At 42.3% G+C, this 27626-nt stretch overlaps 2 protein-coding genes and 1 long non-coding RNA gene across 11 annotated transcripts in view; 1 reads left to right on the plus strand and 2 right to left on the minus strand.

The window, feature by feature from the left end:
* SOS1 (SOS Ras/Rac guanine nucleotide exchange factor 1) overlaps window positions 1–5757 on the minus strand; it is a 43255-nt gene extending 37498 nt beyond the window's left edge. The window contains exons 1-2 of one of the 4 annotated variants that reach the window (XM_063152419.1): window positions 4298–5412; window positions 2700–2987 (exon numbers count right to left, since the gene is read on the minus strand). In XM_063152419.1, coding sequence (XP_063008489.1) covers window positions 2700–2747 — 48 coding nt within the window. In that variant the 5' untranslated portion in view covers window positions 2748–2987; window positions 4298–5412. Of the gene's footprint in view, window positions 1–1789; window positions 2666–2699; window positions 2988–4297; window positions 5413–5656 lie in introns of those variants that run through there. The other 3 variants (XM_063152418.1, XM_063152417.1, XM_063152420.1) reach the window with 3 other exon arrangements.
* A 393-nt stretch (window positions 5758–6150) lies between these two features.
* On the plus strand, window positions 6151–9389 carry LOC134416136 (uncharacterized). Of its 2 annotated transcripts, none has more exons than XR_010027188.1 (3): window positions 6151–6391; window positions 6678–6821; window positions 7010–9389. It is a non-coding gene; the product is annotated as an uncharacterized LOC134416136 (long non-coding RNA). The 2 variants fall into 2 exon arrangements; XR_010027187.1 differs by lacking the exon at window positions 6151–6391 and adding an exon at window positions 6404–6467.
* MAP4K3 (mitogen-activated protein kinase kinase kinase kinase 3) overlaps window positions 9032–27626 on the minus strand; it is a 65472-nt gene continuing 46877 nt past the window's right edge. For 4 of the 5 annotated variants that reach the window (XM_063152425.1, XM_063152424.1, XM_063152423.1 and 1 more), the window contains 11 exons: window positions 26717–26796; window positions 24166–24226; window positions 23963–24080; window positions 22071–22129; window positions 20102–20205; window positions 19186–19357; window positions 17026–17094; window positions 16820–16912; window positions 15142–15212; window positions 12618–12673; window positions 9032–10534 (listed from right to left, as the gene is read on the minus strand). In XM_063152425.1, coding sequence (XP_063008495.1) covers window positions 10447–10534; window positions 12618–12673; window positions 15142–15212; window positions 16820–16912; window positions 17026–17094; window positions 19186–19357; window positions 20102–20205; window positions 22071–22129; window positions 23963–24080; window positions 24166–24226; window positions 26717–26796 — 971 coding nt within the window. In that variant the 3' untranslated portion in view covers window positions 9032–10446. The remainder of the gene's footprint in view (window positions 10535–12617; window positions 12674–15141; window positions 15213–16819; window positions 16913–17025; window positions 17095–19185; window positions 19358–20101; window positions 20206–22070; window positions 22130–23962; window positions 24081–24165; window positions 24227–26716; window positions 26797–27626) is intronic. The other variant, XM_063152422.1, reaches the window with a different exon arrangement.

A 27626-nucleotide genomic window follows, 5' to 3' on the forward strand; every position in this document is an offset into this window, starting at 1 on the left:
TGTATTCACGTTTTCAAATATCCAATCTTCTCAATCTTTCCTAATTCTCCAAAGAGAAATGGCCAGAGTTTTCTTTATTTAAAGATAAGCAGAGCCAGCATTTCTTGAACAGCCTTTCAGGATCTGCTTAAGAGCATCAGCAGAGACAAACAGTGCCTGCTTAAAAAAAATAAATTATAACACTTAAAGAAAATTCTACAATATGAACACGTGGCATTTTTCCCCCCTGCCTTTTTTGTCCTCTTCCCTTAAAATCCACAAAAGCAAAGGACTTCTACAAGGAACAGCAAGACCTTAAAAATTAGGCAGCCATAAATCTAAACTGGCAGAAAAAGTCAATGAAATCAACAAAGAAGGAAGTGATTAATGTATAGTACAACTATAGCTGATCTTTACTTAATAACCCATGGCAGCTTATTTTACATAAAGTCCTCTCAAACCATTTTTTTCAAACTCTCCATAATAAATTAGAATACAAACATTCCCACAAGCCTCACGGGGAGCAGTAGGGACTTTAACCCAAACCCTGAGAAAGGTTTCATTTCAAGGACTGCAGCTCTAACAGCTTCAGGTCAGACAGAGGCTTGGTCTCCCAACAGGTCCAAGACAGTAACTCCTAGGCTGGTCACAAGATGACCCAAACCCCAGCCCAGAGTGACACTCAACAGCTTGTTCTGCACTAGAAAGAGGTGTTTGATAATAGATAAGGAAGCAAGACACAGTGAATTTAACAATCTGAGTGATACATCCTCAGGAACAGCTTTCAGTCACCTCTTCCTCAGTGGCCATGAGTAAAAGCCTAACAGGTTGCTTGTAGCTGAAAAATTTCAAATCACGATGAAAAATCCTGGCTCAAGACTTCTTAAAGCAACTTCACATTACATAAACATCAGGTTTATGCTCCCAAATCATCACTAACAATCAACACAATCAGGTTCACAGGTGTTCTGCTAAGTACAAAACATACCAGGCAAATCCTGCAGCTTCCAGAAACAATATCAGGCCTGAGCCCATCAGGAGCAGCAGAAGCTCCATCAGCAGCTTCAGAAAACAGCATAACAAAAGGAAACAATTCTAAAGGAAATAATTCTAAAGCCACTTAACAAACTGAAATAAAAATGAAGCATTAACTGCAGGTTACAGATAATTTTTTCTAACTGGGCAAGACTACTCCTGTACTGCAAGCCACATTATAACCAAAAAACAACTCCTGCTAAAGAACAACTGCACTCCACTGCTGAGCATGGGCTGTGCTGCCAGTCTGCCCTGGTGGCAGCTGAAGGGCTTGTAAAAAAGGCTCTAAAGGGAAAAAGCATTGTATTTACCACATCATACTGATCATGGAAGGAGTTCTGTAATGAGACAACATGCCAAACCACCCTCCTAAGCATTACCACAGAAGATAACACTTTACTGACTGCAAGCAGTTTTCTAAACTGAAACTTTTCTAAACCTTTGGAAATGGATTATTAGTAGACATAATCCATTGTAGAAACAAATTTGGCAACAGAGGAGCTCATTCTGGCAAGAATTTTCTTCAATTCAGCATCTTTGAAAGTCTTCACTAATGCTGTACCTCTCATTTTCACTCAACACATCCTTTCTTTACTTTCCCTCAATGACTAAAAAACCACTGACAAGCTTACCACTAAACACTCCAGGACAAAGTACTTTATGTACACCTTGCATGGATGAGTGTTTTTATAGAGTCAGCACTCCTTAAAAAGCTTTTTCTTCTATTCTTGTACATCTCTTCTGATATTTGGTAACCCTGACCATGTTTTGTTACCTTGATCAATTAAAAATACAGGAAATTAAATCAAATACAAATGTCTTGGATACACTCTTCAGCAACAATTCACCAGGACTCAGATTTTTGCTAACATTTCTGCTGATATTTCAAAAGAGCAGCAGTAATACACTGCTCCACTGAGCAGGTGAAAAAAGTCATGCAGTGAAGACTTCAGCTGCAGGAGGTTCTTGGTTTTATCCTCCACAGCCATCAGAAGAACAGATGACCCAGAGTGACCAGAAATTAGGAAAGCTCAACATCTTGTGTGAAGCAATGCTAAGAGTGAGAAGTGCCATTCTGAGTAGCAAGTGGCAACTGGTTTGTCACCAATTTGAAGAGCCAGGTATTTAAAAATCAGGTAGAAATATCTTTGTCAACAGAACTCTGTAGTGACTGAAGCAGCTTTTCCCACGTCTCTTGCTCCATGAGAGGTGCACATGACACATGGAGTCCCTGGAAGCAAATCCCTTCAGCTGCCAAGCCACACCAGTCCAATCATTCTGACCACAACAAATTCCAGCAGAACCCCTGGTTAATTGCTCAACTGATTCAAAACAACTTGGGGTATGCAAAGAGCAGAACATTCTTTTGTTTTTCTCCGTGATCAAATGGCTTAAGGTATCCATCAGCAAGGATGACATGCTTCCTACTAAACCACTGGATCAGGAACAAGTGCATCATACACGTGCAGAGAAATTTTGACTCCATGAACAAGTTATACCCATGAGATGAAGTCATGAAGAATGATGTTCAAGAAAAACTATCCAAAAGGTTATGACCAGAATAAAGTGTGTAAATTCACTAGCAGAGGAACACCAGAGCTGGAAGAGGCATCACATGGCAGGTGTCACTCCTGAGTCTGTTTTCCAAGGTGCAATAAAAGCTGTGTGTCTCTGTCTCCAGGTACCTGAGACCTCTGGTGTTTCAAATGTCTTGAATCCTTCATCTTCAGCATCTCCCAGCATCCCACCTTCTGTCCATCCTTGCAATTACAATTTCAGACACCTGTTGTTATTCTTTCTTCCCTCCTTTTCCTGTACCTCATCACCATGATTACTGCCTTTCACCAGCAAACAAAGATCCCTGCAACACTCCTCTTCTGCAGCTTCAAAATAACTGTGACCAGGCAGAGAAGAATCTCAGTTGACATCATTTTCTTCCTAATTGAGTGCACTGGAGTCTATCTTGACAGCATCTGAAGAAGAATCAGAAGAAAAGGGATTACATTAAGATCTCAGTGTTACAAGAGCTGCTCTTTGCAAGTGCAGCTGTTCAAAGCAAATGCAGCTCTACTGCTAAGGTTCATGTCTAATGAAACACAAGGCATGGTCTCCTCTAAGAACTGCCTGATGTAGGAAGGGACTTATTCTTACTCTATATTCTTGGATAAAAAATAGAATCAAAATAATCCACTGGGAAAAAGAAAGCTATTTGCAATGATTCAACAGCACCCATTTTTAAAGAAAGCAATCCTGGGGCTGTAGTTTGAGGACTGCATTAGAAGCCAACTCACAGTTACAAAAGGGCAATGGCATTTTAATGATTCAGTCCACGTGTGGCAGCTTTCCCTGAGAGCTGCAAACACTCCATCCTGGTATATGTGCTCTTACAACCTTAGCTTAAATGCCACTCTCCTCAACGGACCTATTAACTCAACACAGGTCTCCACAAACTGTTAAGTCTAATTTCCAGCTGTGAAATCATCACAATTCTGCTTCTACAAGCACCTGGTTTCAGGTGGAGTTCAGCTGCTGTCACTACCTGAGAATGAGTGTCAGCATCTGGTCAGCTAAGGGAGAAGTGAAGGAAAGGTTCTCCTCCAAACTAGCTCCCAAACATCTGACTCTCCTGAGACTGCAATGCTCTGGCAATTCAGCAAAGTCACAAGGCACCAGCTGCCCTCCAGGACACTCCTGCCCTTTGACCCCACCGGGAATTGCTGCCACCCTCTGCACTTCACCAGTGCCAGCGCTGGCCTGCAGGTGCAGCTCAGGTCTTTGGAGAGCTCCCCGAGGGGTCACTGACTGCAGTGCTGCACCTGCCTTGTGATCAAGGCCTTCTGCCTCTACAAGCACCAGCCTTCACTACTTTAGGAGCCTTTATCAGGGCAAAACACCCTACTCAAAACTATCTGTACCTCCATCACGTCAGGAAAATACACAATGTGGTTTGTCCATTAATGAAAAACACAGTAAGATAATAATTTAAAATTTTCGTCTGTCATTTAGTTTTGTTGTAACTCAAGTATTTGGCTCCTCAGTGAAGCTGGTGAACAATCTGGACAGATTCTTTACTTCCATCTTTACAAAAACAGCAGTAGTAAGCAGCCCGAGAGAAGGTAAGAAACAGGTGGTGATCTCAGGGAAAGCAGAGGTCAAAAGAGCCAACACCTGCCAGACAGTCACAAGTTTCAGTGTGAAGCCTTCAGAACTAACTCCACCTGCCTCCTGTCACCCCTGTACCCACAAAGAGAAACAGAGCAGACAAAATCAAGACAAACTGTACCTTGCAGGGCCAGCTCATCATCCTTTGTAACTTGTCCTGATTGACCTTGTCCTCAGATTGCAGAATTCCTTTTCCCACTGCAGAATTCATCCAACTCCTTCAGGAAGCATCTTTAAAGCAGGGTGACTTCACAAATGGCTTGTCCACTTGGAAGAAATCTGGCACTTCAGATGTCACAAGTTATCCCAAAGTTTTAATGCTTGCTTGCTTTGAATCCTCACACTGTGTATTCCAGTTGTCAGCACTCAGACTCTTTCCAAATCTGCCAAACATTTGCTGCACCATGGAATAAACCATCCTCCAAAGGAACAAGCTCTCTGTGGCTGGGACCTTGGGTAGCTCCAGTTTCCAAGCAGGCTTCAGCTGGATGGGTGTCCAAGGGCTCACAAGCACCACGAGTGTGGTTAGTGCTGAAGTTTCAAGGAAGCAACTCAGCTATCCAGGGATAAGAAATTAACAGCACGGGCTACGGATGAGACAAGCAAAAAGACTTCCAAGAACTAGACAAAGCCACACAACGCTGGAGAGCTCAAAGAGCATGCCCAGAGAAGAGAGGCAGTACACTGCAAGGGGAAATTAGGAAGAAATACTGCATGGGTACAACTGCAGCGCCCGAGACCTCTCAAGCAGCCCAAGGAAGGAGCCTCTCAGGCAAAAGTTGCAGTTAATCGCTGTAATCAAACAGTAACTCAGAAAGTGTTGCCGTGCAGGCATAAACCATGTGAAGTTCTGCAATCTGAAGCCAGCTCAGGTAACAGTGTCAGAAAACTTGTTTCTTAAGCCTCCTACTTTCTGGGTTCAGGATGGAAGAGGAGCCCTCACAATTTTTTCCTCTCTTCCGAATAAATTCTTTCCACGCCACAGGCACAAGCCTCACCGTCCTGAGGGAGCAAGACTTGCTAGTTTGTCCTGATTAAGCCTTCTCAGCAAAAAGGTATTTAAACTACGAGAAGGTTAACTAAAAGCCATTAGACACGAACACTAATTAACAAAAATTCTCTCAGGAGCTGCTCATAACAATCCCCCCCAATTCCCAGTCGTGTCACCAAGGGAGACCAGCAGCAACCCGCAGCAGCAGCACTCGCGTCCCTCCGGCCCGAAGGGGGACAGGGCTCCGCGTCCATCACACGGCTTTTATCCGCACGGCTCCGTCTGTCAGAGCATCGCCCGGGGCGGCTGCCGGGCCCCTCCGCGCCGGGGCACCCACCGAGGCAGCCGCCTGCGCTGCGGGACGGCGCTCACCGACCCCCGGCAGCCCCGGAGCCGCTTCCGGAGCGCGGGGAGCCCCGCGGTCCGCCCGGCGCCCAGCCCGACCCCGCGGCCGGGCCCCCGGGGCGCGGGCACCCGGCCGCCCCTCACCTTCTTGAGGGCGGGCACCAGCAGCCCCCGCCACTTGGGCGCGTTCTCCTCGCTGAAGAACTCGTAGAGCAGCGCCTGCGCCTGCATGGTGCCGCCGGGGCGGGCCGGGCGGGCCGGGAGCCGCGCGGGAGGGCCGGCGGCGCTCAGCGGGAGCCCCGGCGCTCCCCCGCCGCCGGCGGGGGCGGCAGGCCCGCAGCGGCGGGGGGGGGCGGCGGCTGCCGCATTCCCCGCCCCGGCTCGCGGGGGAGGCCGCGGGGGCGGCGGGGGGAGCGCGCGGCGGGACGGGGGTCGCGCGCGGGCCGCGAGGGGCGGGGTCGGAGCGCGAGCGCCGCCGCCTCCCCGGTCCCGTCCTCGCCCGCTCCGTCGGCGGCCGCGGCGCATGCGCGGAGCGGCGGCGCCCCGCGCCCCCTGCGCCTGCGCCCCGCCACGCGCGGCCGAGGCCTTCCTGGCGGAAGTGACGCCAGGGGCGGGCCGGCCGCGCGCGCCCCCTGCCGGCGGGAGGGCGAATGGGCGATCCTGGAACCGCTGGTGGCCGGGACGGGCGGGGATGGATCGGGCTGGGACACACGGGGATGGATTAGATGTGTGATACGCGGGGATGGATTAGATGTGTGATACACGGGGATGGATTAGATGTGTGATACGCGGGGATGGATTAGATGTGTGATACGCGGGGATGGATCGATGTGGGACACACGGGGATGGATCGGGCTGGGACACACGGGAATGGATTAGGTGTGTGATACGCGGGGATGGATCGATGTGGGACACACGGGGATGGATCGGGCTGGGACACACGGGAATGGATTAGGTGTGTGATACGCGGGGATGGATCGGCGCGGGATACACGGGGATGGATCGGTGTGGGATACATTGGGGGTGGATCGGGCTGGGACACGCGGGGATGGATCGGGCTGGGATACGCGGGGCTGGATTCGTCCGGACAGGCGGGGATGGATCAGTGTGCTGGGACACGAGGGGATGGATTCGGCTGAGACAAGAAATTGGACAAATGTTCCAGAAGGCCTTGTGTGGATAGACAAGGAGCTCTTGGACAAGCTCAGACACCAAAAGTGCACAAGCCTATGGAGCGTGAGAGCTGGAGCTGAAACCTGGCAGGAATACAGAGAGGATGTCCCATCAGCCAGGGATCACGTTAGCGGAGGTAAAGCTCTGAGAGAATTAAACATGGCCAGGGACATCAAGGAGAAGAAGAAAAGCTTCTGCAGGTGTGTGGGTGATAAAAGGAACACTAGGAAAAATGAGGACCCTCTGGAAGGAAAGGGGAGTTGTGATTACCTGAGACGTGGCAAAGGCTGAGGTGCTCAATGGCTTTTTCCCCGTCTCCACCAGGATGTGCTCCAGCCACACTGCCCGAGCTGCAGAAGGGAAAGGCGGGGACTGGGGGACTGAAGTCACCTGCTGGAGAAGATTGGATCCAGAGCTATCTAAAGCACCTGAAGGTGTACAGGCCCACGGGACCTGATGAGATGTATCCACACATCCTAAAGGAACTGGTGTCTGGAACTGGTGACACAGGCCTTCATGTATTTTAGGTGTGTTTCCTTGGAGAGAAGCAAGAGGTTTGGACACATTCCCTATTTTTACCAGCTATTTTTCCCATGCAATCCTTCAAAACCCGACAGGGCTACTGCCAAAGCTGAACCCTGTGGGGTGTAAGGAATGTCCCCTGCCTGGGGGACACATCCACCCCCACAAGTGCTCATGGCATTGCTGGGCTCCCCCAGCCCCACTGCAAGCTCCCCATGGCAAAGCTGCAGGCAGCAGGCACCGTGCTTCACCCTGCACAGCCCTTGCTATCAGTCAGGGGCTGTGGGATGCAGAATTTGAATCTGAACCCACTCTTTTTTATGCCACCACATCCAGTTTCTGACACAGGCAGCATTGCATGGACAGATGGGCAAGAAAAAGATAAAAGCAGTGTTCATTGCCCTGTGATCCCAGCTTCCAGGAGCACTTGTGTAACACACACAGTGCCACTGCTTCCTTTGTTCCCTGTAAAGAGGCTCAGTTTGGGCCAAGGCCCAAGCTCAGCCCCTGCACTGATCAGATTTGGCTGCCAGCCTGGTGAGTGCCTATACTGTGGTCACATCAACCCTCCTGCCTGCCAGCAGCTCCTTGCAGTTGCTAGGAGCCAGCGTGGAAGGGACCAGGAGGGGGAAAAGGGAAGCACAGAGGTGGTTGGAGGAGCTGTGTCCATCATCCATGGCAGAGGCCTTGCTGTAACCTCATGGTGTCTGTGATGGGGTTTCCTGGCTCTGACTGGACTCCCATCAGTCAGCTACACACTGATCCCAATCCTACACCAGGACTCCCATCAGTCAGCCACACACTGATCCCAATCCTACACCAGGATTCCAGTCATGAGCTCCTACCAGGCATGGCTCAGCAGAACTTTAGTTCCAGGCAGCTTTAGGTCTAGTGAAGGCGACCTTTTGATTTACCAGACACCCAGGCTCCTGGGCTCAGCTGTCAGCAGAGTAGGCAAGCAGCTTGAGATGTGGGAAAGGCAGTTTTGTAGCACAAACCCCAAATCCTGCAACAGGACAATTCCTCAAAAAAGCAGGAACTCTTCTTATCTTCAAGGCTGAAGAGCAGCATGGGAAAAGCAAAGCTGTTCTGGTTATACCAATAGACTGGAAACATGCCCTAGCACAATGCTCCCTTTTTCCTATGTGCTGCTGCTCTGTCCTCTATCTTTAGCCCTTCCAGCTGCATCCCTGCATGCATGCTCGTACCAAAAATGCCCAAGCAGAGTAAAAACCAGTAGCCCTTAGCCTCTGGTGGCTATAATTCAGCAATGGCCTGGGGAACCTGGCCCCAGCTGCTGCAGGACCCCCCCAGGAGGAAGCACATTCACAGCACATCAGCTGTAGTGCACTTTGCTAAATCTGAGTGACTTTCTGCATGTCCAAGTGAGGAACAGTCCACAGGAGGCAGGATGGAAATTGCCCTTGGGGATTTCACAAGGGTGCTGTGAAACACACACAACTTCTCAGCTTTTCTGAGAACTCAGCTGCTCAGCAGTGAAGCTTGTGCCACCACGTCTTCCCCCACAGGGTGAGGTGACACTCAGGACAAGGAACAGCCATGATGGGGCTGGCAGAAGCAGTGAGCTTGAGGCCCACAAGCACAAAAATAAACCTGCTGAAAAAAAAAAAAAAGAAAAACATCAGTTTTGCAAGTGGAACAGCAGGAAATGGAGGGAAGAAACCACACAAGGTGGAATTTGGAAAGACTTAGCTCAAATCTAAATGTCTCTACATTTTGCCCAAAGGTCAAAAGGGTATTGATGCCAACCCAAACTGAGTGGAGCTCCAGCAACCTCTGTTCATACATTCAGAGACGCCAGGCTTCTGTGTTTGGCACGACCATTTAATAGCAGAATTGAAAACTCAGTATGTTCCATTTTAGTCTTATGTGGAAAATCAGTGCAGGTGATAATCTAATTGTACAACAACATGTTAAAAAAATTTATTTTACATTATATACATTAGGGAACATATTTCAAAGCATTACCCATCACAACAATAACGCAGGCCATAAATCACTTTTAATTTAGTTTGGTTTTAGTGTATATTATCACAATAAAATATAAAGAACATATACAAAAAAAAGGAGTCAAATGTGTGCATTTTGCTTAAAACTTGGCATTTACACACTCCATTGGAAAATAGCAATCAAAAATACTTCTGATCAAAACTAAGTTCCCGTGATGCGTAGTAACCATTGTATTGTTTCAATGAGGTAGTAACTAAATTTTGGCCATGTGTTAACATCCTAAAATCAAGAAAAGTGTGAAAATGGTTATAAGGCCAAAAAAAAAAAAAGTCAAAATGGCAACATCTCTGAGCCATTTCCACAATGTGGAATGTTGCTCCTTTTCATTGTGATATGAAACTATTTAGTAAGACAAACAGTAATAACTACTTTTTATCATTGTATACACTAATAATTCAAACACCTATTGCAGAATTACAGCCAGGTACCACTAGTCTGGGACTGACACCCATCCATAAGGTATTGTTTTCAAGCATAGAGAAGTAATCATAAGGAAAGTTTTAATTAAATATAAAAATACAGGTGTTTAACTGGTTTGTTTCACAAAGGAATCTACCCAAATAAAAAAAAAAAAGGAACTTTGAAGCCCAAGTCATATCCACAAAGTCACAGCTTACCTTTGTGACTAAATACATCACATCTCAATACATTGTGCAAACATGAACACCAGTGTGTTGTATTGAAATTAAAACAAGATTGTAATCTGATTACAGCCTTGGTTACAATTTCTAAAAGTTAATATTTATTTGTATTAGTAAATTACATATAATAAAATACAATAGTGTTGCTAAATGTACTACATTTGTTGCTAGAATCCCACTTTATAATAAACACATGAGACGTCCTTATAATAGTACCCCGATTTAATTTCTGCATCCTCAGTGACTTTTACATCTGTACAGGTAAGACACTTGTACTTAACAGGAGGACCTCTATCTACAGAAAGTCAGTGTAGGGCTTCAGCAAGAAGTTTCACTGAAAAATACTGCATATGTACAAAGATTACATAACAGTAAATTAAGCACTTCTGTGGTATCATAATGCTTCTGTGTCCATACCACAAACAATTCTCATCTTCCTCTCATGCCACAATAAATTACAAAGTAACTGAAGTGGGGTTACTGCAGCTTTTGTGCAATTCCAGCCAGTCACGAGTGCTGCTGCAGCAGGAGTGTTCTCCTCACAGTGAGCTGTGCCACGTGCTGCTCTCAGTAGCTGTTCTCATGCCCTGCCAGGATGTACAAATTGCTGTTGGCTGTCGGGTTGTCCGTCGGCCTGCTCTCCAGCACCACCACCCTAACATGGAAATTTAAAAAGCCACAGTGTCAAGCGATCCTTCATTTAAAAACAACCCTGGGTTTAATTAAAAATTCTTTCCTAGGATCCATCTGATTGGTTGTTATTTCTCTTTCCCTGGATGCCTTTAGTCCAAAAGCCCCTCAAACCAATGCCAACCTCAAAGCAAGCTCCCAGTCTTATCCAGACAAGGTCTCCAAGGATCTCCCAGAGCCTCTCGGGGCTCCTGCTACAGTGTTAAACCATCCTCACCAACCATGTTTATCCCTTTTATGCAGCTGGAAATTCCCTTGCTGCAATGTATCCCTGTTGCCTTTCATCCTTTTAGTGAGGGTCCATCACTCCCCTACTGGGCTTGTGCTTTCCTGGAACTTTGCAAAGCAAACTCATTCATCAGACTCCAGTTCTGAGAGCTGTTTTTCTGCTTGATTCTTGCCACAGGAATCACAGATGAACAAAGCTGTTTGTTCTGTGAGCACCTCTAGTTAATCTCTGAGGCTGTATAACCTAATCCACAGAAACTTCCTCCAGCTCTGAAAGTTGTAGAAACAAAAATTTGCAGGCAAAGAGAATCCTCAAGGAAATGACTACTATGTGAAGAGTCTTTACTCTTACTTTTTCTTGCCACCCACTTTTGGCCATCACTGGATACAAGAGACTGGGTTACATGGGCCTGCAACTGCAAAGATCATCAGGGGTGTCCTAGACCAGACCTTTCTCTTCAAAGAAGATAAATTAGTTTGTTCCACAAACTATTTATTTTTTTTTTTCATCAGGCAAGAACTGCTAAAACTGCTAAACAGACCAAGATGTTCATGATTGACTTCTCCTCCACAAACACCCTGAAGTGAAGGCAGATTGTGGAAAACTCAAATCCCTCTTGTGGATTCAGACAGGAAAGTTTGCTTGCTGCAAAACTAAAAAACCTGAAAAAAACCTGACCTCTACTCAATGTGCTCCACAAAGGGAATGACACCTCACAAAATGAGGCAATTCCCTGACCGTGAGGAGAAGGCAACACACAAGCTTTTATTAGACTGCCTTCAGGGCTTTTGCTTCTCAGAACACCAGCTCCTATGAGCTGCCTAGGACAGGATTCCTGTTACTGGAAAAAGGCTTCACACTCAACACAAAACAGGACAGAGCTCCAAGGAAAAGTGTATATGAAGAAACTGGAATTAATGTTTGCTGCAGAGTAAACTCTTTAAACATTATCTTACACCTGAAAACTATCAGAGCAAGCCAGAAATAGATGGAAGCATATTTGGGGAAGAGGACATTCTTACAAGGCAATTTTTTGCAATGTCATTCTAAGATGCCACATGGGTTTACTGCAAGCAGTGTAAACAGAGGCAATTCTCAAAAGAAAAGTTAAAGCCTGTCTTTGCAGTTCTTGTGAATTCATTACTGGTGAAACGGTCAGATCAGCATGCACTCCCCTGAAGACAAAACAGCTGCTGCTTCTGTGGCTCTTACAGAAGTACAAAGTTCACCATCAGGGCAGAGAAAGTTGAGGAAGTCAGTGACACTCCTAAAACAGCACTTGGGTCACATAGACAGGTCCCAAAAGCAGATGCCAGAGAACAGCTACACCAGGAGCTATCAAGAGCTCCTACAAGACCTGAACTGTCATGTTGGGAGAAGAACTGGTAAATTTCCTTTCTGGGGTGAAAGTGAGATATTTAAATTTTTAAGTATTTTTTCCACACTTATCTCCAGAAGCAGATTTTGATGAACTACTGCTACAGAACATCTGAAAGCAAAGATTTCACCATGCTAAACAAAAGAATTACAATACAAAAACGAAAACACTTCTGGAGATTGTGACAGCAGCCAAGGAAAAGCTTCTTGCCTGGCTGAGTACTTCTAGCAGTTCACAAACACTTTTAAAGGTTTTTATTTTTTTAAATTTAAGAAAGAGAAAAGTAAAAGAAATGAAGAACTGGAAGGGAGACGTATACAAAGAAATGTCTAAGATGACTAAAAAAGAATTTGCAAGAAACATGCAAAAATAACTTTTACAAGGTAGGAGAACACATATTATTTATTTATTTTAGTATGTCCTGTTTACTTCTCATCTTACCTGTCAGAACCCAGAAGCCTGAATATCCTTGTATTATCAGAAATTTCTTGTGTGATCTAGACAATAAAAAGAAATATTTACATGTTAAGAGAACAAGTGTTTTCATTTTGTTTTTAGCATTAGTCGAGAGAAAAGAATTGACTGTGACTGATGTTAACAAATGACTGCCAATTAAAATCCAACAGATTATAATGCAACTGTCATTTTTAACTAAGATATAAAAGTTTTCTGTAATTCCTCTCACATTACATGAATTCCTCTGGTAGCCACTGCAAGCAGAACAGCAAGGCTCGCTTGGTACTTGAGTTACCAGTGTCACTCTAGAGTGTGTATCCAAAAATGGGTCAGGCAAATCACAAAAAACACATTTTGTTGAAATGCTGAATTATAGTAAGAATGCATTGAATTCATATTCTGAAAATCTCAGCAGAGAAATAATCTAATCTGTGGTACTTATGCCCACTGCAAAAAGAAAACTTTATCTTCTGACATTTCAGATGAGTGCAACAGACCCGTGTGTTCTGTTGGTGAACCGTCCTTGTGTGATACACCTTTATGATCACATGAATATCAAAGCACCCAGAAAATCACCCTGTTCCTTAATGAAGTCAACCAAAGCCTGGTGCATACTCCAAAGGTATTTAGTCACTTTGTGATCAGGCAGCACTGTTTACAAAGCTCCTCTTCTACAAAGCCAGATTTCACACTCTTGGGGAAAGCAGACACTCTTATCTCCTTCCCAGACCCTAGTAATGTTAGTTGACTTAGTGAATTCACTTCTGGTGCAGAGAACTTGCAAGAGAATTTTAACTCACAGCAATGAAATTCTTCACTTTTCTAAGAAAATTAATTTCTACTTTCTGTGAAGCTAAGGCTGTACAATCTTTGCCCAAATTTTGAACTTCTTGTGTCAGAATTCACAGTTCCCTCTTTCATTTTTCACACTTGATCAAACCATGGTGGAAGGTCACAGCTGTGGAAGGAAATAACTTTGCAAGCAGCCCAAGTCATCCCCAATTGGGCCAACTGTATTAGAATAGGGAGTCTGAACTAATTATGCCCTCAAAGAAAGAAATGCTGCAAGTTAAGTCAGTCAGCTTTTTGTCCCATGCTGTGGGACAACAACTTCCTACTTACTATGTAGCACAAAATTTCCCCCAAAGTAACAAATATGGTCAAGACCTGAGCCTGGCACTGAAGGCTTTCCATATTACAGCAGAAAATACATTTATTTCTTTTAGCTGCAGCAAGTGGGACAGCTAGTAGAGATAAGGAATTTTAAAAGGCCCAGAAGCTTACCCTAGATGTGTTATACAGAAATGAAGTTCTAGGTGGCTTGCTTTTCCGTCAACAGCCCAGTTCTGCTTTCAGTTCTTTATTTAGGTTCTGGCTTTGGCTTGACAGCAACAAAGCAAGCCAGTGTCCCTGACATAAACAACAAAATGCATCCATTTGGGCTACAGCACACTGGGACATGGCCTCTCCCAGCTGGAGCAGAGCCACTGAGTGCTCTATCAATGGGCAGAGCAATGCACAAATGCCACAATAAACATCTGCACCTTGGAAATAAGAAGCAGTCTGACTCCAGCCTTTGGTTCACACAGAGCAGGCTCACTGTTAGCACAGACTGGATGTGTGTCTCACAACTGAGGCTTTGTGCAATTCAGTGTAGTGCTGGAACAACATGAGATATCTAAGCCTGGTGTGGTGTGACTGCAGGTGTACCTTAAAATACAATTAGTCATACTGAGCTCAATTTCTCAGCCAATGAAACACTGATGGAACAACTGGTAATATTTGTAAATATTTATTAATAACCAAATGAATTAAATTCCTACAAAGTACAGCATTTTCACCAACAGGTACACAACATTTGCAGCAAGGAAAAATAAAAACTATTGTGGAAGGTAGTTATAATGGTTAAACTCTGTCGAAAAATCACATCAAATGGGCTAAAAAAGTGACTACAAGGAGATTTTAGGAAAAAAACCAAACCAACCATCTTTAGGTCAATTTGGTATTCTTCTACTGAAGATGGAAAAATATTCCTTGTGAAAGCTGGGCAATTCTTTAAAGTATTTGTAAGCCAAGTGAACATGGAAGAGACTAAAAAACATCAGGCAACTCATTTGACACTGTGACAAAAAGTTGAAGTTTAGCAGTGGAACCACTGGCAAAGCCCAGATTTTTGCATCCATATGTGAGAGGCTAAGGAACTGACAGTGGTCTTCAAAGCAATTTAAGGTGAATATTAATATCACCAAGAATTAGACTTGGATATTTTCTGTGGCATCCTGGCCTGGTCCCTTGTTTCTGCTTTGCTTGTCAGATGTGAGGGGGTTCTTGTACAGCTCCATCAATGCCTTATAGCTTATGAAACAAGCTTAGAATGAGAATCCAGCTCCTAGGTCTAACCTAGGAAGTTAGTGAAATGATTGACCCTTTTTAAGACAACAGCATTGTGCATTACTCCTCCATATGGCTTACATTAGAGCCAGAATTTGAAGCAAAATGTAGTACTCACCTCATTTGATCTAAAGCTCCTTCCTTGCATGCCATGCTTCCAGAATGCTAACACACTGTCTTGTAGACAGACTGGTAAGAAAGAACACTGGCATCAGTTTTGAGGCATAAACTCTACCCTTGCTTTTAAGGTCAAAAGCACAAGACTATAGTTTTGAAATCTGTACATGTATGTTCCATTGTATGACATCCACCCACTCAGACACCAGAATGTCTCCCAGAAATCACTGACTCTGCCTCAAAAGTAGCTGCATTTATACATTTATTTGTTTAACGAGCAGGGTTATAAACATTTCCACCTAAGCAGAAAATATTCTAAATGTCTAGTCCTAAATGTGTCATTTTCTTTGAACAGGAAGTCCCTTTAATACTTGTAGACAATATATATGGAATTTTAACACAAAAGTTCCAGGAGTGTCTTTGGAGACACTGCCAGGACAGGAAAGGCCACTGGAAGCTCATTTTGTGATAAGCAGGGTGAGGACCACAGTGCATGCAGAGGTCCAGAGTGTCAAGCTTCCAGTACATTGAATCCTTCCTTGCCCCCATTCCCAATCATCAAAAGCCATAGAAGTAATAATTTCAGCGGCCACGTTTTCTCTTCCTCTTCTCTGTGGGAGGTTATCTTTGGACAGCTTGAAACTTTAAAGGTTCTCCTCAGAAATAAACTCCCTGCAACTTCTGATGATTTTAGAACTCATTGCTCCTCCTCTTCTGCTGCTACCCTTCATGTATGCACACATTCCTCCTACCCCTCTTTCAACAGCAGGTGGTGCAATCCAGGTATGTAACTACTGGAGAATTGCCAAAATAATCTATTCTTTTTGTTTCACAAATTTAACTTATTTAAATTCTACACGAGGAAACAAAATTTATGCAACCTGTGACATATCATATAATTTAGTCTTTGAGCTGCTTTACAAAAATGGACTGCACAAACACCCATGCAAAATGAATTAGGCATGTATGATTCAGAGTTTATGTAGGTTGTGTTAAGGTATTCCCTTGGAGGCTAGAAGTCTTCATCATGCTTCCAAGATATTTAGCTTAATCTAAGACGACTCCAAGATTATTACTCCATTCCAATTGCTTCTAGGAAAGCACATGTTGAACCTTTCAATGAATCTTCTCATACAAAATGAAATGAGTGAGGTAGTGCTCCAAATGCCAAAGACTGGACAAGTAGCATACCTAATTCTTCATTGTAATATCAAACAAGTTATTCATAGAAGATCTCAAGTTGGAAGGGACTCATAAGGATCACTTAGAACATCATCCAGATGTTGCATGAGCTCTAACAGGCTTGGTCCTGCAACCACTTCTCTGGGGAGCTCAGTCTAGTGATCAATCACCCTGAGTGAAATGTATTCTCCTAATATCCAACCTGAGTTTTCTCATATGCAACTTCATATAATTTCCATGTCCTTACTGCTGGTCATGGCCTTTGGCTGCCAGAGCACACTGCTGACTCATCTTCAGCTTGCTATCAATCCCAACCCCCAGATCTCTTTCTGCAGAGCTGCTCTCCAGCCTGTCATCCCCATTTGTATGCATAACTGGGACTACCTATCCCAGATGCAGAATCCACCACTTGCTCTTGTTAAATTTCATCCAGATGGTGATTGCCCAACTCTCTGACCTACAGGGATATTCAAGACTAATAATGAAACCCAGCTTACCTATTGATTCAATCTGAAAGTCAAACGTGAGCTCTGACGACAGTTTGCGGCTGGATTTTAACCTGCCTTGCAGATTCACTATTTTTATGCAGCCTAGACAATAAACAAGGATATGTTAACCAAGCATTATCATCAATACAGAACATAATTTGAAGACAGACAGTATGCATGTATATGTGGGCATATTTAGTTGATATTAAACTTACAATCTAAACACACCAAAATGGTGTCTCTCTCCAGCTGTGTTACATGGACAACACTCGTATCCGTAGTGTCTGTAAAAAAATTACAGCCTTAGTTAATAACAGACAGTATGAAATTTGAAATTCAAGTTCTAGAGACTGAGACATTTTGATGGATTAGTGTGTTTTATCTACTTAAAATCATCATCTTACCAGTGACATTACTCTTCTCTTAGAGATGCATGTCTACTTATCCAACATGTTGGCTGTGACAGGAAAACTGAAGCTACAATACTGAAGTACAAACTTTATTCAGACTTTTCTGAGCCATGCCACAAAAGAAAACTGACATTTACATTGTTCTCCATTTATTCTCTCTTGGTGCAATTGAATATTGCAGTGCAAAAAGCCATATATATGTGACTGTCCACACTATGCTGTTTCACTGCACTTTTCTTCTGTCTTTATTTCTAAATCCTGATAGGGACTTATATACTATTACATAATTCTTACTGCTATTTGCAGATGTTCCATCCCCAGATATTCCAAAACCAGGGGCTTATTTCCTTCTCCAAAACCTCAAAAGAAGGGCTATTTTTTCCTCTTCTGGGTTACAGCTGCAGCAGTCTCCATCACAGCAAATGGGAATTTGACCCACGGGTGATTAGTGGACATGCCAGCTCAAAAGAGAAGTGTAATTTTGGTCCATTTGTTTGTTAACATTAAAGTTACATACAAAGCAACTCTTACTAATTCAACATTACTGCCAGATTCTGTAGGCATCTTTCATATAGCAAAAAGAAACTCAATAAGTCCATTACACATGAGAAATTAGAGCACATCACCTAGAACACAAAAGCAGCTTCCAGTTAAAATTATGAAAAAAAAAAAGAAATCTGTTTGCATCATTGCTCTCCTGCCAGCAGGGGACAGGAATAAGCTGATGCAACAAAAGGGTTTAAATTTGATCTACAAAAATAGGAGGAAACAACAACACAGACACAACATAAGAACACACAAGTAATTTAATGAAATTGTAACCAAGTGTGGAAGGCATAACGCAAAAAAAGAACAGAGAACGGATTAGTACTCTTGTATTCATGCACCAATACAGACAATGTTAAGAGAGAAATGAGAACAGAACATTTCTCTTCAGGGTTCTTCCTTTATGGGCTGTGCTATAAATTCACAGAGTTACAGGTAGGAAGAATGAGAATAAAATGCTTTGTCTGAAGTAGTAAAGTGTGTTAATTGGCCATTCACTGATCACTTTGTTATTCTAACTATGCTTTAAACTGTGTCAAAATCTGATGCATTTTTCAGCAGCAGCAAGATCAGTGGGTCTCTTCCTGGAGGGAACTGTTCTTCCTTGTGAATTCCACAGTACACACTCATTTGGACTCATGCACATGTGTATGCCAGCACAGAGCTATGTATAAATTCACCATGAACCAACAAGGGATCTGTGACAGGCAAAACCAAAGCTATTTAGTGTGCTGAACCTGCCAGCTATGACTAGCAATGGTTCCTTACTGCATCTAGGTTCAGGGGGCAACCCTGTAAGTCTAAAAAAGTAATACTTAGCACACTTCCATGAGAGAATTTCTGCTGTTGCTCAGATGGTGGCCATCTCACTGACAGTGCCCACACTGGTGATGGGCAGGCACTCGGTTTCCTGCTACCAGTGGTCCTAATCCCTTTTGCTTTCCATAAACACCAGAAAAATGCTCTATCTCAGCAAGAGGTGACAACACCATTTTTAACCATAGTGACACAGTAGGAGAGCCAAACACATCTTCCAGAGATGTCAAAAGGAATTGCTCAGAATGCAATTTTACTAAAATCTATTAAATTAACAGAAGTCATGGTGCCAGGGTAGAGCACAAAGCAGCACAGGGAATAATAAAGTGCTGCCTAATTTATGGAAATGCAAGAAACCATAACTCCATCCTCTTAGACCAAAAATCTCAAGGAATCCAATCAGTTCAACAAAGAAACATTAAAAAAAGAAGTGCATGTGCAAACAGGTTCAACCAGATACTCCTTTAAGCAGAGAACTTGCAATTATCACTCAGCCTTAATGATTTAACAATTTGCCTCCTTAGAGAAGCCAGCCTTTTAGTGCTTCAGCTATAACAGAAGAGCAAAGAACATTTTGGAATGCAATGACAGCAGCACACAAACCTGTTTCTGTAAACCACGAAGAGGTAGAATTTGGGTTGACAGTCTCAAACTTCACCACCTGGTTGAAGTCTCTTCCTCTACTGACACCAACACAAACTAAAGGGAATTCCTGCTCGGGGACTACCAGCATTTCAAACAATCTCAGTGGACAAGGTACAGGAAAATCTATGTGCTAGATGAATAAGCAAAAATAGATATTAGAAGGGAACAGATGTAGTCTGAGTTGCTATTAGGTATTCAAACTGCATGGTAAATTTTGTTACATACTTTGTAATGTTAGGTTTACTTCTTCAGGTAACAGGAATTGGTAAACACAAAAGGCCCGAGTTAAGAAGCTTGGAGCATCTCATGCCAATTCAGTCACAATAAAATAGCATGTCTTTTATCATGTGTGTCCTTTGCAGCTGCCCACAGACAAGAGTGCTCACCACTGCTCTCCCTCGCTACTGAGCCTCTAAGCCTCCTCTTCCAGGCTGATAAAGTTATAGCAGCTGCCTTTTTATAAACATGAGCCCACCCTGGCTCTGTCTTCAGGTGGTGTCAGATGGGGAGATAACAAGCATTTCTGGGCACCTCAGTGTCAAAAACCATAGAATAAATGGTCACCTTCTCTCTACTACAGGAGCAAGACCACTGTTAACCCATGTCTCAGCCTGCCAGCCTCAGTTTTCTATTGTGCAACTGAAGGGCAATCTTCATAGAGAAAAGGGCCTGGTTATCTAACTAAAGTGTACCCCAAAACCATGAACATTTATTTTCAGTCAGTTAATATGTGACACATTTAAATAGTTATTTTCACTATAATATAATAGAAACCAAGAGAAAAGTCTAATAAATCAAGAAATGGCTAATACTTATTCTTAACAAGCCACTACAAGATAACTAGAAGACAACGTGAGAGTAATTGTAACTTTACCTTGATTAACATAAATTTTTGCATTGGTTCAACCCATTCTAACAAAACAATGCTAGACTGTAGTGCTCCACAAAGATACTTGTGGCCTGTGTAGGGATTTCTCACTGCCAAGAAAGGATAGAGAATATTAGTGTACTAAGCACATGCAAATTATAAACAATTTCCAACTATGTAACAGTCCCTTTACTTTTGGAAAATACTCACCACCCCCACTCTAATTTTTTATATATTTAAAAAATAGCTGATTGCATACACATTTGGAGTGCTTTGGGTCTCCTGTGATTGTTTGCCTAGGCTATCTCAAAATCACCACAAGCAAGCTGTTAAAGAATGGCTTTTTCTACAACACACAGTTACCGAGCAGGCAGTGAACAGCTCAGCTGCCTTTCAAGACTGTCACAGCCAGTGTGAAATCCAGGAGCTCTGTAATTCTAATTAACAATTCTAGACCATCAGGAAATCCAGTTGAAACTGAGAAACAATAGAAAAGCAGGAAGTGTTGCTCTTCCATTGTCAGAACTCGATTAAAAACTGGCAGAGAACAATACAGTTGCAAAATTGGGCCCTGTGAAGTTTCACAACTTCAATTCTACAATACTGACAGAATTTCACTCCTTAAGCGCTGCCAACATTTCCTTTAAGACAAACAAGTGTTATTTTGCACTTTGTACAAGTACATCTAAAGACCAGATTTTACTGTGCAATAAAGTGACTGTGGGACATCAGGCAATAAACAACACAGCTTAGATAACAAGCTTCTACAATCCAGAACTATCACAGAAGTGAAATATGCTCACACTACCTCATTGCCACAGAAACTCATCAGCAATCCCTTGGCACCTTAAACATCAGTGCTTTATTTCATTAATCCAATTTCTCACTCAACATCAGACTGACTGCAAAGTGCAGCAAATAACGCTTGGTGTGATCCTGAGTAAGGCTGAACTCAGCAGCAGAAACCAAAAAACAATCACCAACACCTGTAAGGTGCAGAAAGAAGACCAGAAGTTCTTGTCTTTTTCTGCCTCCTGTGGCACTCCTGCTGCCCCAAGGCCAAAAGCAGATTTATGTGCCAGCAGGAATGGAGGCTCAAGTCACAAAAAGTAGAATCTTAGAGCCACCCTTGCTGTGTTCACAAATTATCACTCACACCTATCATGCACAAAGGGCTCCAGGCTTAGGAGGTTGAGCGATTTCTGGATGTGAAGACTCCCCTTGTAATGTCAAGTACCACAGCATCCCTGTTAAATTCTGTGCCTGGCAGGACAGCAATCACAGAATCACAGAGGAGCACACCACAAGGTTTAATTTATGAACCTAGAAACATAGGCACTTCTAAAATTAACTTTTCTGTCAGAAAGTCAGAGTATTTACATACTCTGACCCCTATCACTTCACCTCTGTCATCCCATGAGTGTTCCCTGCAGCATTCATTACCAGTCTCAGTGGTTTGGGGTTTTTTTTAACCTATCTGCCTCCCTTTTAGAACATGTCTTAACACACTGCAACTTTGAGACTCTGGTAGCTGGCACATTATTAAACACATTATAAAGGCTTCAGAGACAACACTGTCCTCAAAGAATTAAAAATACTTCTTTGCTTTTTACCACCCAAATCGATAACTGAATCTTCTGCTAAGAATGAAAGTGGCTTAATCATGAGGGCAACTTCCCTAAGTTTCTCCATCCAGGGAGATTAGGTTCTTCTTGAGAACTGGTTTGAATTTTGACATCACCCTGGTTCTCTGCATTTCTTGTAAATTCTCTCCAAATATAAAGAGCTAAACAGGAAAGTTTCTACTGCTTAAACCCAAGGACTAAGCTGAATGAGCTCACCATCTGCAAACTCACAGCTTCACAATAATGACAAAAGTCTCTTCTCCCTTTACTATCTACACTTGACTCAATAATCTTAATATTGCCACCATTTGTGCTGCCCCTTCACATTTATTCTCCAGACCTCCACTTACCAACACAACACTTTTGACACCATTTAGTGTCAGGAATTTTCGTAGATACAGCAAACTTCCTACAAAAGATAAACACAAAATTACCGATCGACTAAAACAACTGAGTGAATTTTCTTTTTAGACATACACTGATAGAAAAACATCTGCCACACAAAAAACCTAAAAAAATACAAGTTTGTATACTTGTTGTGAAAGCATGGAAACAATAATGTGAAAATTTATCAGATAAGCCAAAATGTTATTTGCTGGCAGCAGGACTCAGAGTTTCTACATGCATCAGAAGACAACAGGCACTATTGAGACTGGCCACAGTACTCTTAACAATAAAAATAAGTAATCTGATGCTGTAGAAAAGATGGGAATAAATAGACTGCTAGACAGATGCTGCACTCAAGGGTATGAATTGAGAAAACAGTTGTGTAACATTTCAAATGGAACAATCCAGAAGTGACTGATAATGCAAAAGGACTGAACAGCATGAAAACTGAGTACTGGCCACAAATTTTCGTTGGAACAAGTCATGGGAGGTTTGAAAGGAACTGCTCAAGGACACTATAGGAAAGAAGCTGGAAAGGAGACTTATCCCAGACATATTTTCTGCTACTGAATGTCTGCTCACCAAGTATTATAAATTGAGGTTAGAACATTTTGCAAATGAATATACAAACCTCACAAATTACTTCAAATCCAATTTTGCTTTGTCTTTTCTCTACCAAAACCTCTGCTTTTTCCATTTTATATGTAGCACTCATCATCACAGTATCCAGAAATGTTTAAGAACACTTTATGGTCTGGCAGGAAAAATTATGTTCTCCTACATACTTCAAATGTCTGTCTTCTGCCTGGCTAAATGTGTCTACCCTGACACCCTACAACCAGAGGTAAAACAGGAAAACAGATTATTTAAATTAATCTTTCCTGCCTTTGAATGACTGGCTTGGCATGCACATTCGGGTTGTGCTGCATTTTTCCTGGGAAGTTACATGACTGGACAAGAAATTTTCTGAGTCCTCTGCAACTTAGTAAGGTACCATTCCAGGAAGAATCTAGTATGGTTTTCCTAGCATGATCCTTAAGGTAATTATGGTTATTAGTCCACTGCTGATTCAGTCCTCAAGCCAAAGTCACCCACCAAAGTCAAATTTGGAAGAGAGAAGCAGAACAATAGTGCACGTACACAGAAGGCAATAATTCAAAGCACAAATTTTCTCTTAGTTATTTAGAATTTACCCTCTAGGAAGAAAATAATTTTCAGACAAGTGTTACGCCATTATGTTTGCAGGTAATTGAACAAGAAGAAGCCTTTCCTGAACCCAAGCATTACATGTTAATAGGCCTTTAATAGAACCAAAGATAGCAGAGAATCAAATTTTCTATAATACAATTTCCTGACAGAAATCCTATTCTATTAGAAGAACCAGTGTGTCCCTAGGCACTTTAAAAATCAAAGGTTTTTTTGCAAACTAGATTGGTGTTACTACCTTCTTCTGCTGGGATTTGAATGGGCTACTGCTAAGGCTTGTTTGGCAGTGTCCTGGTTCTGGCCAGGACAGGGTTGCTTTCTGCAGCAGCCAGGAGGGGCATGGCTTTTGTTCAGCATCAAGTACAAGCAGCATCTACCACACTAGACTATACCTGAAAAGAGCTATGCCCAGAAACAAGAAACCTTCATAACCAGAAGGTAAGGTGTACCAAAATCCATTTCTCTAACAAGAGTAATTCACATCCTGATGCGTGTAAATGTAGGGCTCAACCCCTCTGATCAATGCACGAGAGTCATTCACTGCAATCTGAACAGAGCCCCCCACTATCTGGTGTTCCCAGAGCTTCACAAGCATCTCCTGAACTCCCAGAGTTAAGATATTCTGATATATCCGATGATGTGCATTTACCTGGGAAGTATTCGGTCAGGGAGTTTATGTGCTGGAATAGCAACGGGTAACTTTTGCATTTGCCTTGCATAATCAAAGAGTCCTGGTAGATTATGGGAATAAAGCTGAGAAGCTTTACCTGGCAATTAGAAAACAAACCACACTTCAAATACGAAACCAAGTGTTTACCAGTGCTACCACTGAAAGATAGCACAGTAACTTACCAGATATTGATAACAAACAATTGTTCATGACATATAACCAGGTACATCTTCGAGGAAATAGCTGATAAATGGAAGGAAGAACAAAGAAGTAGCATTGAATTTGATATACACAAGACAACTATCAATTAGTATCTGCTTAGATGACAGGATAAAGCTAATATTGACTTGCTTTTTGCAGCAGAAGTAAGTTTAAGCCAAGTAATGTTTACCTGGATTCCAGAGTTAATTCAGAGTAAATCTTAGCATACACACTATATTTAATACATCAATTAACATGTAGACAATTAGCACATTTTATACTCATGTCTTCAGGTATATTATATTCCACAAGATGTCATTATAAAGATCAATCTTTTCCCAAAAAAATCAAAAACCACTGAATTTTCTCCTTCAAAGAAGAAAAGCTCAACAACAAACTTCAGTAAACCAAGTGTGGCCAACAAACCCCGTTCTAAACAAACCACACTGTCCTAAAGCCTGTGACAGTCCAAATCTCTTGAAACAATTAAAACTGGCACTTTGAAGGGATTCTTCACCTTCACCTGCATGATTACATATTTCCCTTAAATAATGAATGAGTGCAACAAATTTTCAAGGTGGAGCTGTTTTTTGTCAAATCTCGCAATTCCTAAAGAGAAGGGGTTGAAAGCAACAAGACATCCTTTAAAAAAACCCAGAAAACCCACAAATACTTTTTTTCCCCCTCTCTCACCTAACTTCTCGAACTTATTGACAGAAGGTGGCATGGAGGTGGGAAAGTACCAACACAAACAAGGGATTAGACCTACTCATGTTCAAGAGGTCCAAAAGGGGACAAAAAATAGGCAGGGATCCTCTAACATGCCTGATTCAATGACTCTAGTGGAGACCAAGCTCATTGACACTTCCCACTGCCACTTCAGGAAAGAGACTACTGGGCTAGATTGACCACTCAGGAGGACAACTGTTTTGTTCTTAAAAAAACCCAACAAAACAACCACAAAAGAAAACAAAACACAACTCTTCCAAAAAAAGAATAAAATATTAACCTTTAAGCTATTCTAACTCCTGGAAATGTATATTATGTCTCCTTTGTCCACTGGTGAAGTGAAATACAGAGAAAAATAATCAAGGACAGTACTTTTGCTTTTATGCTGAGTTGTATCAGAGTGAGAGTAAACAATGACATAAAACACAAAACTTGGAACTGCTATTAAAGCCCTACTGACTGTTATCATAAATAATGATGCAATAAATGGTTAGCACAGACGGTGCACTTCTATTCCTCAAGTCTTCTCACAACGTAAACACACTGTAAGAAACACCTATAGTACCAATCTACCACACTGCTTGTATCAAAATTTAACATGCAAGGTTGATTGACCTTCTGAAGGTACATGAGCATATTGTTACTCAGTAGGTTGGAATCTGAGGATTAAAGAATAGCAATTATTCAAATTAGCTGGTTAATTTACCTGTCAGTCATTCCTTGCTCCACACATGACTGGCTGTGTTAGCAAGCATTTCTTGTCTCTAAGTGCTTATTAAAACATTTCCCTGAAAGTTCACTAGGCAACATACTACATGATTTTCATCACAGCTCTCCTTCCTTGCCAGTAAACCAAACCAAAACCAAACCCCAAACAGTAAAGGAAAAATCCAAACCTTTCCTTGGTCTACCTGGACTATAAAAATTATTATTACATTAGTGATAGTTCTCAGGGTAATTGTTCCAACTGCAGTGCAGCAGCAGAGCGGTACCTGAGCTAAGTTTAAATCAGGTAACTTGAGTGCCAGTATGATTATGGGTTACACTGAGCTCAGTTCAACCAGGCCTCCCTCTCAACAAAACAGACACCTCTAAAATGTCTGGGCCCATGGAGGATGAACAAACACCAGTGCCTCCAGCTTAGAGTGTGAAGGCTGTCCTTGCAAATTTCTCCATCCTGATGGCAGGTGCACAGCTCCCTATGGCAGGGAGAAGGCAAGAAAGAAACAAGTCTTTTAGAGAGTAACAAAAGAGATGGAGAATACAGAAAGGCCTGCACTTGCATCTTCCCCTCCCCAGCATCCCTTCAAAAAAAATACTAATTGTAAGACTTTGCAAGGACAGAGCTTGAGGTGGAATTCAGTAAGCTGAGTTTCATCAGCAAAGCTGCTTTGAAGACCACAAGAATGGACTCCTGTGAATAAAGGATCTCCTTGTTCCCTGCAGCTGAATCACAATGTTTGTTGTAAAAATTCTGCATTGTAATGAAGTTTTAAGGAAAGTACAAACTTTCATCCAAATGCACCAGGGAAATTCCATACTATTTACCTAATCATTTAACTGCAGAACAACACACTATGTTGAAGTTCAAAACACAGATCGATGAAGATCTCCTATATAAACACGGTTCAGCCTACAAACACAAACATGACTAAAAAGTATCCTCAACAGCAAATATTTAAGGTAACTCTCAGTGTAGCCAGTGCCCAGGTAAATATAGTAAGAACCATTTTTACATGGATTATAAAACATTTATCTGAGGGGTTAAAAATGTGACGTATTTTTTTTAAACCAGAAATATACCTGCTCCATTGACGTTTCATGAAGCTCATTGAGGTTCAGTGTGTAAATACCTTCTTCTGCTCCAAATATCAAGTACTGATCTGCAAACAAACAAAAAGAGGTAGAAACCTTGATTCAGGAAGGTATGTACACCTTCACCAAAAAGCAATGTCTTCACACACAGAAACAAATCAAACTATAATAGTTATGGTGTTTGAAAGCATTGAAAATTAATCCTTATAAGGAAGCTTTAAATTATGAATGGGCTGTTTTAAATCATTAGGAAAGCTCAGGGGGTTTTTTGAGTAATAATTTAAATTAAAAACAAAAAGCAATTCAAGCACAAGCAGGAGATCATGTGAATAATTTCAGCATATCTTACTTAGACATTTCCATATATTATAGAAATATCCATTGCCCTCTTTGAGAGTACTTCTACAGCAGTAGTGACTTGAACCTTTTCTCAGTAGCCTGTGGGTGTCTCACCTCTTGAACATAATCAAATCCCAGTACTGTACACAGGCATGCAAACAAGGCAGACATCTTCTATGAGATGATGTCAACTCCTAAGGATTTACCCTTCCCTAATTCCAGTTTCTAAAAAAACCCCAATATTTTCTTGCTGACCAGCTCACTAGTATGTCTACATAGCTTATAATCAAAGGGTGTAATAGCAGGCAAAGTGAGTACAATAGTACCAATTACCCCTTTATATCAGGCTAGATATTAAAGCACTAAAATTTATGCAAAAAACAGCTGCAGAATCCTGCATGGCCAGAAAGATCTCAGCTAAGAAATCAATCTCAGCTCAGACCTCCAAAAGTCAGATTTTTTACAGAAAAATTAGGATTGTCTCCTTTTGGACTAAAATGTTGTGAAGAGTCTTTAACTTCAATATGTAATTTATTCTTTTTAATCAAACCAAAAACTT

The sequence above is a fragment of the Melospiza melodia genome, chromosome 3 (assembly GCF_035770615.1).
Source record: "Melospiza melodia melodia isolate bMelMel2 chromosome 3, bMelMel2.pri, whole genome shotgun sequence".
Taxonomy (NCBI): Eukaryota; Metazoa; Chordata; class Aves; order Passeriformes; family Passerellidae; genus Melospiza; species Melospiza melodia.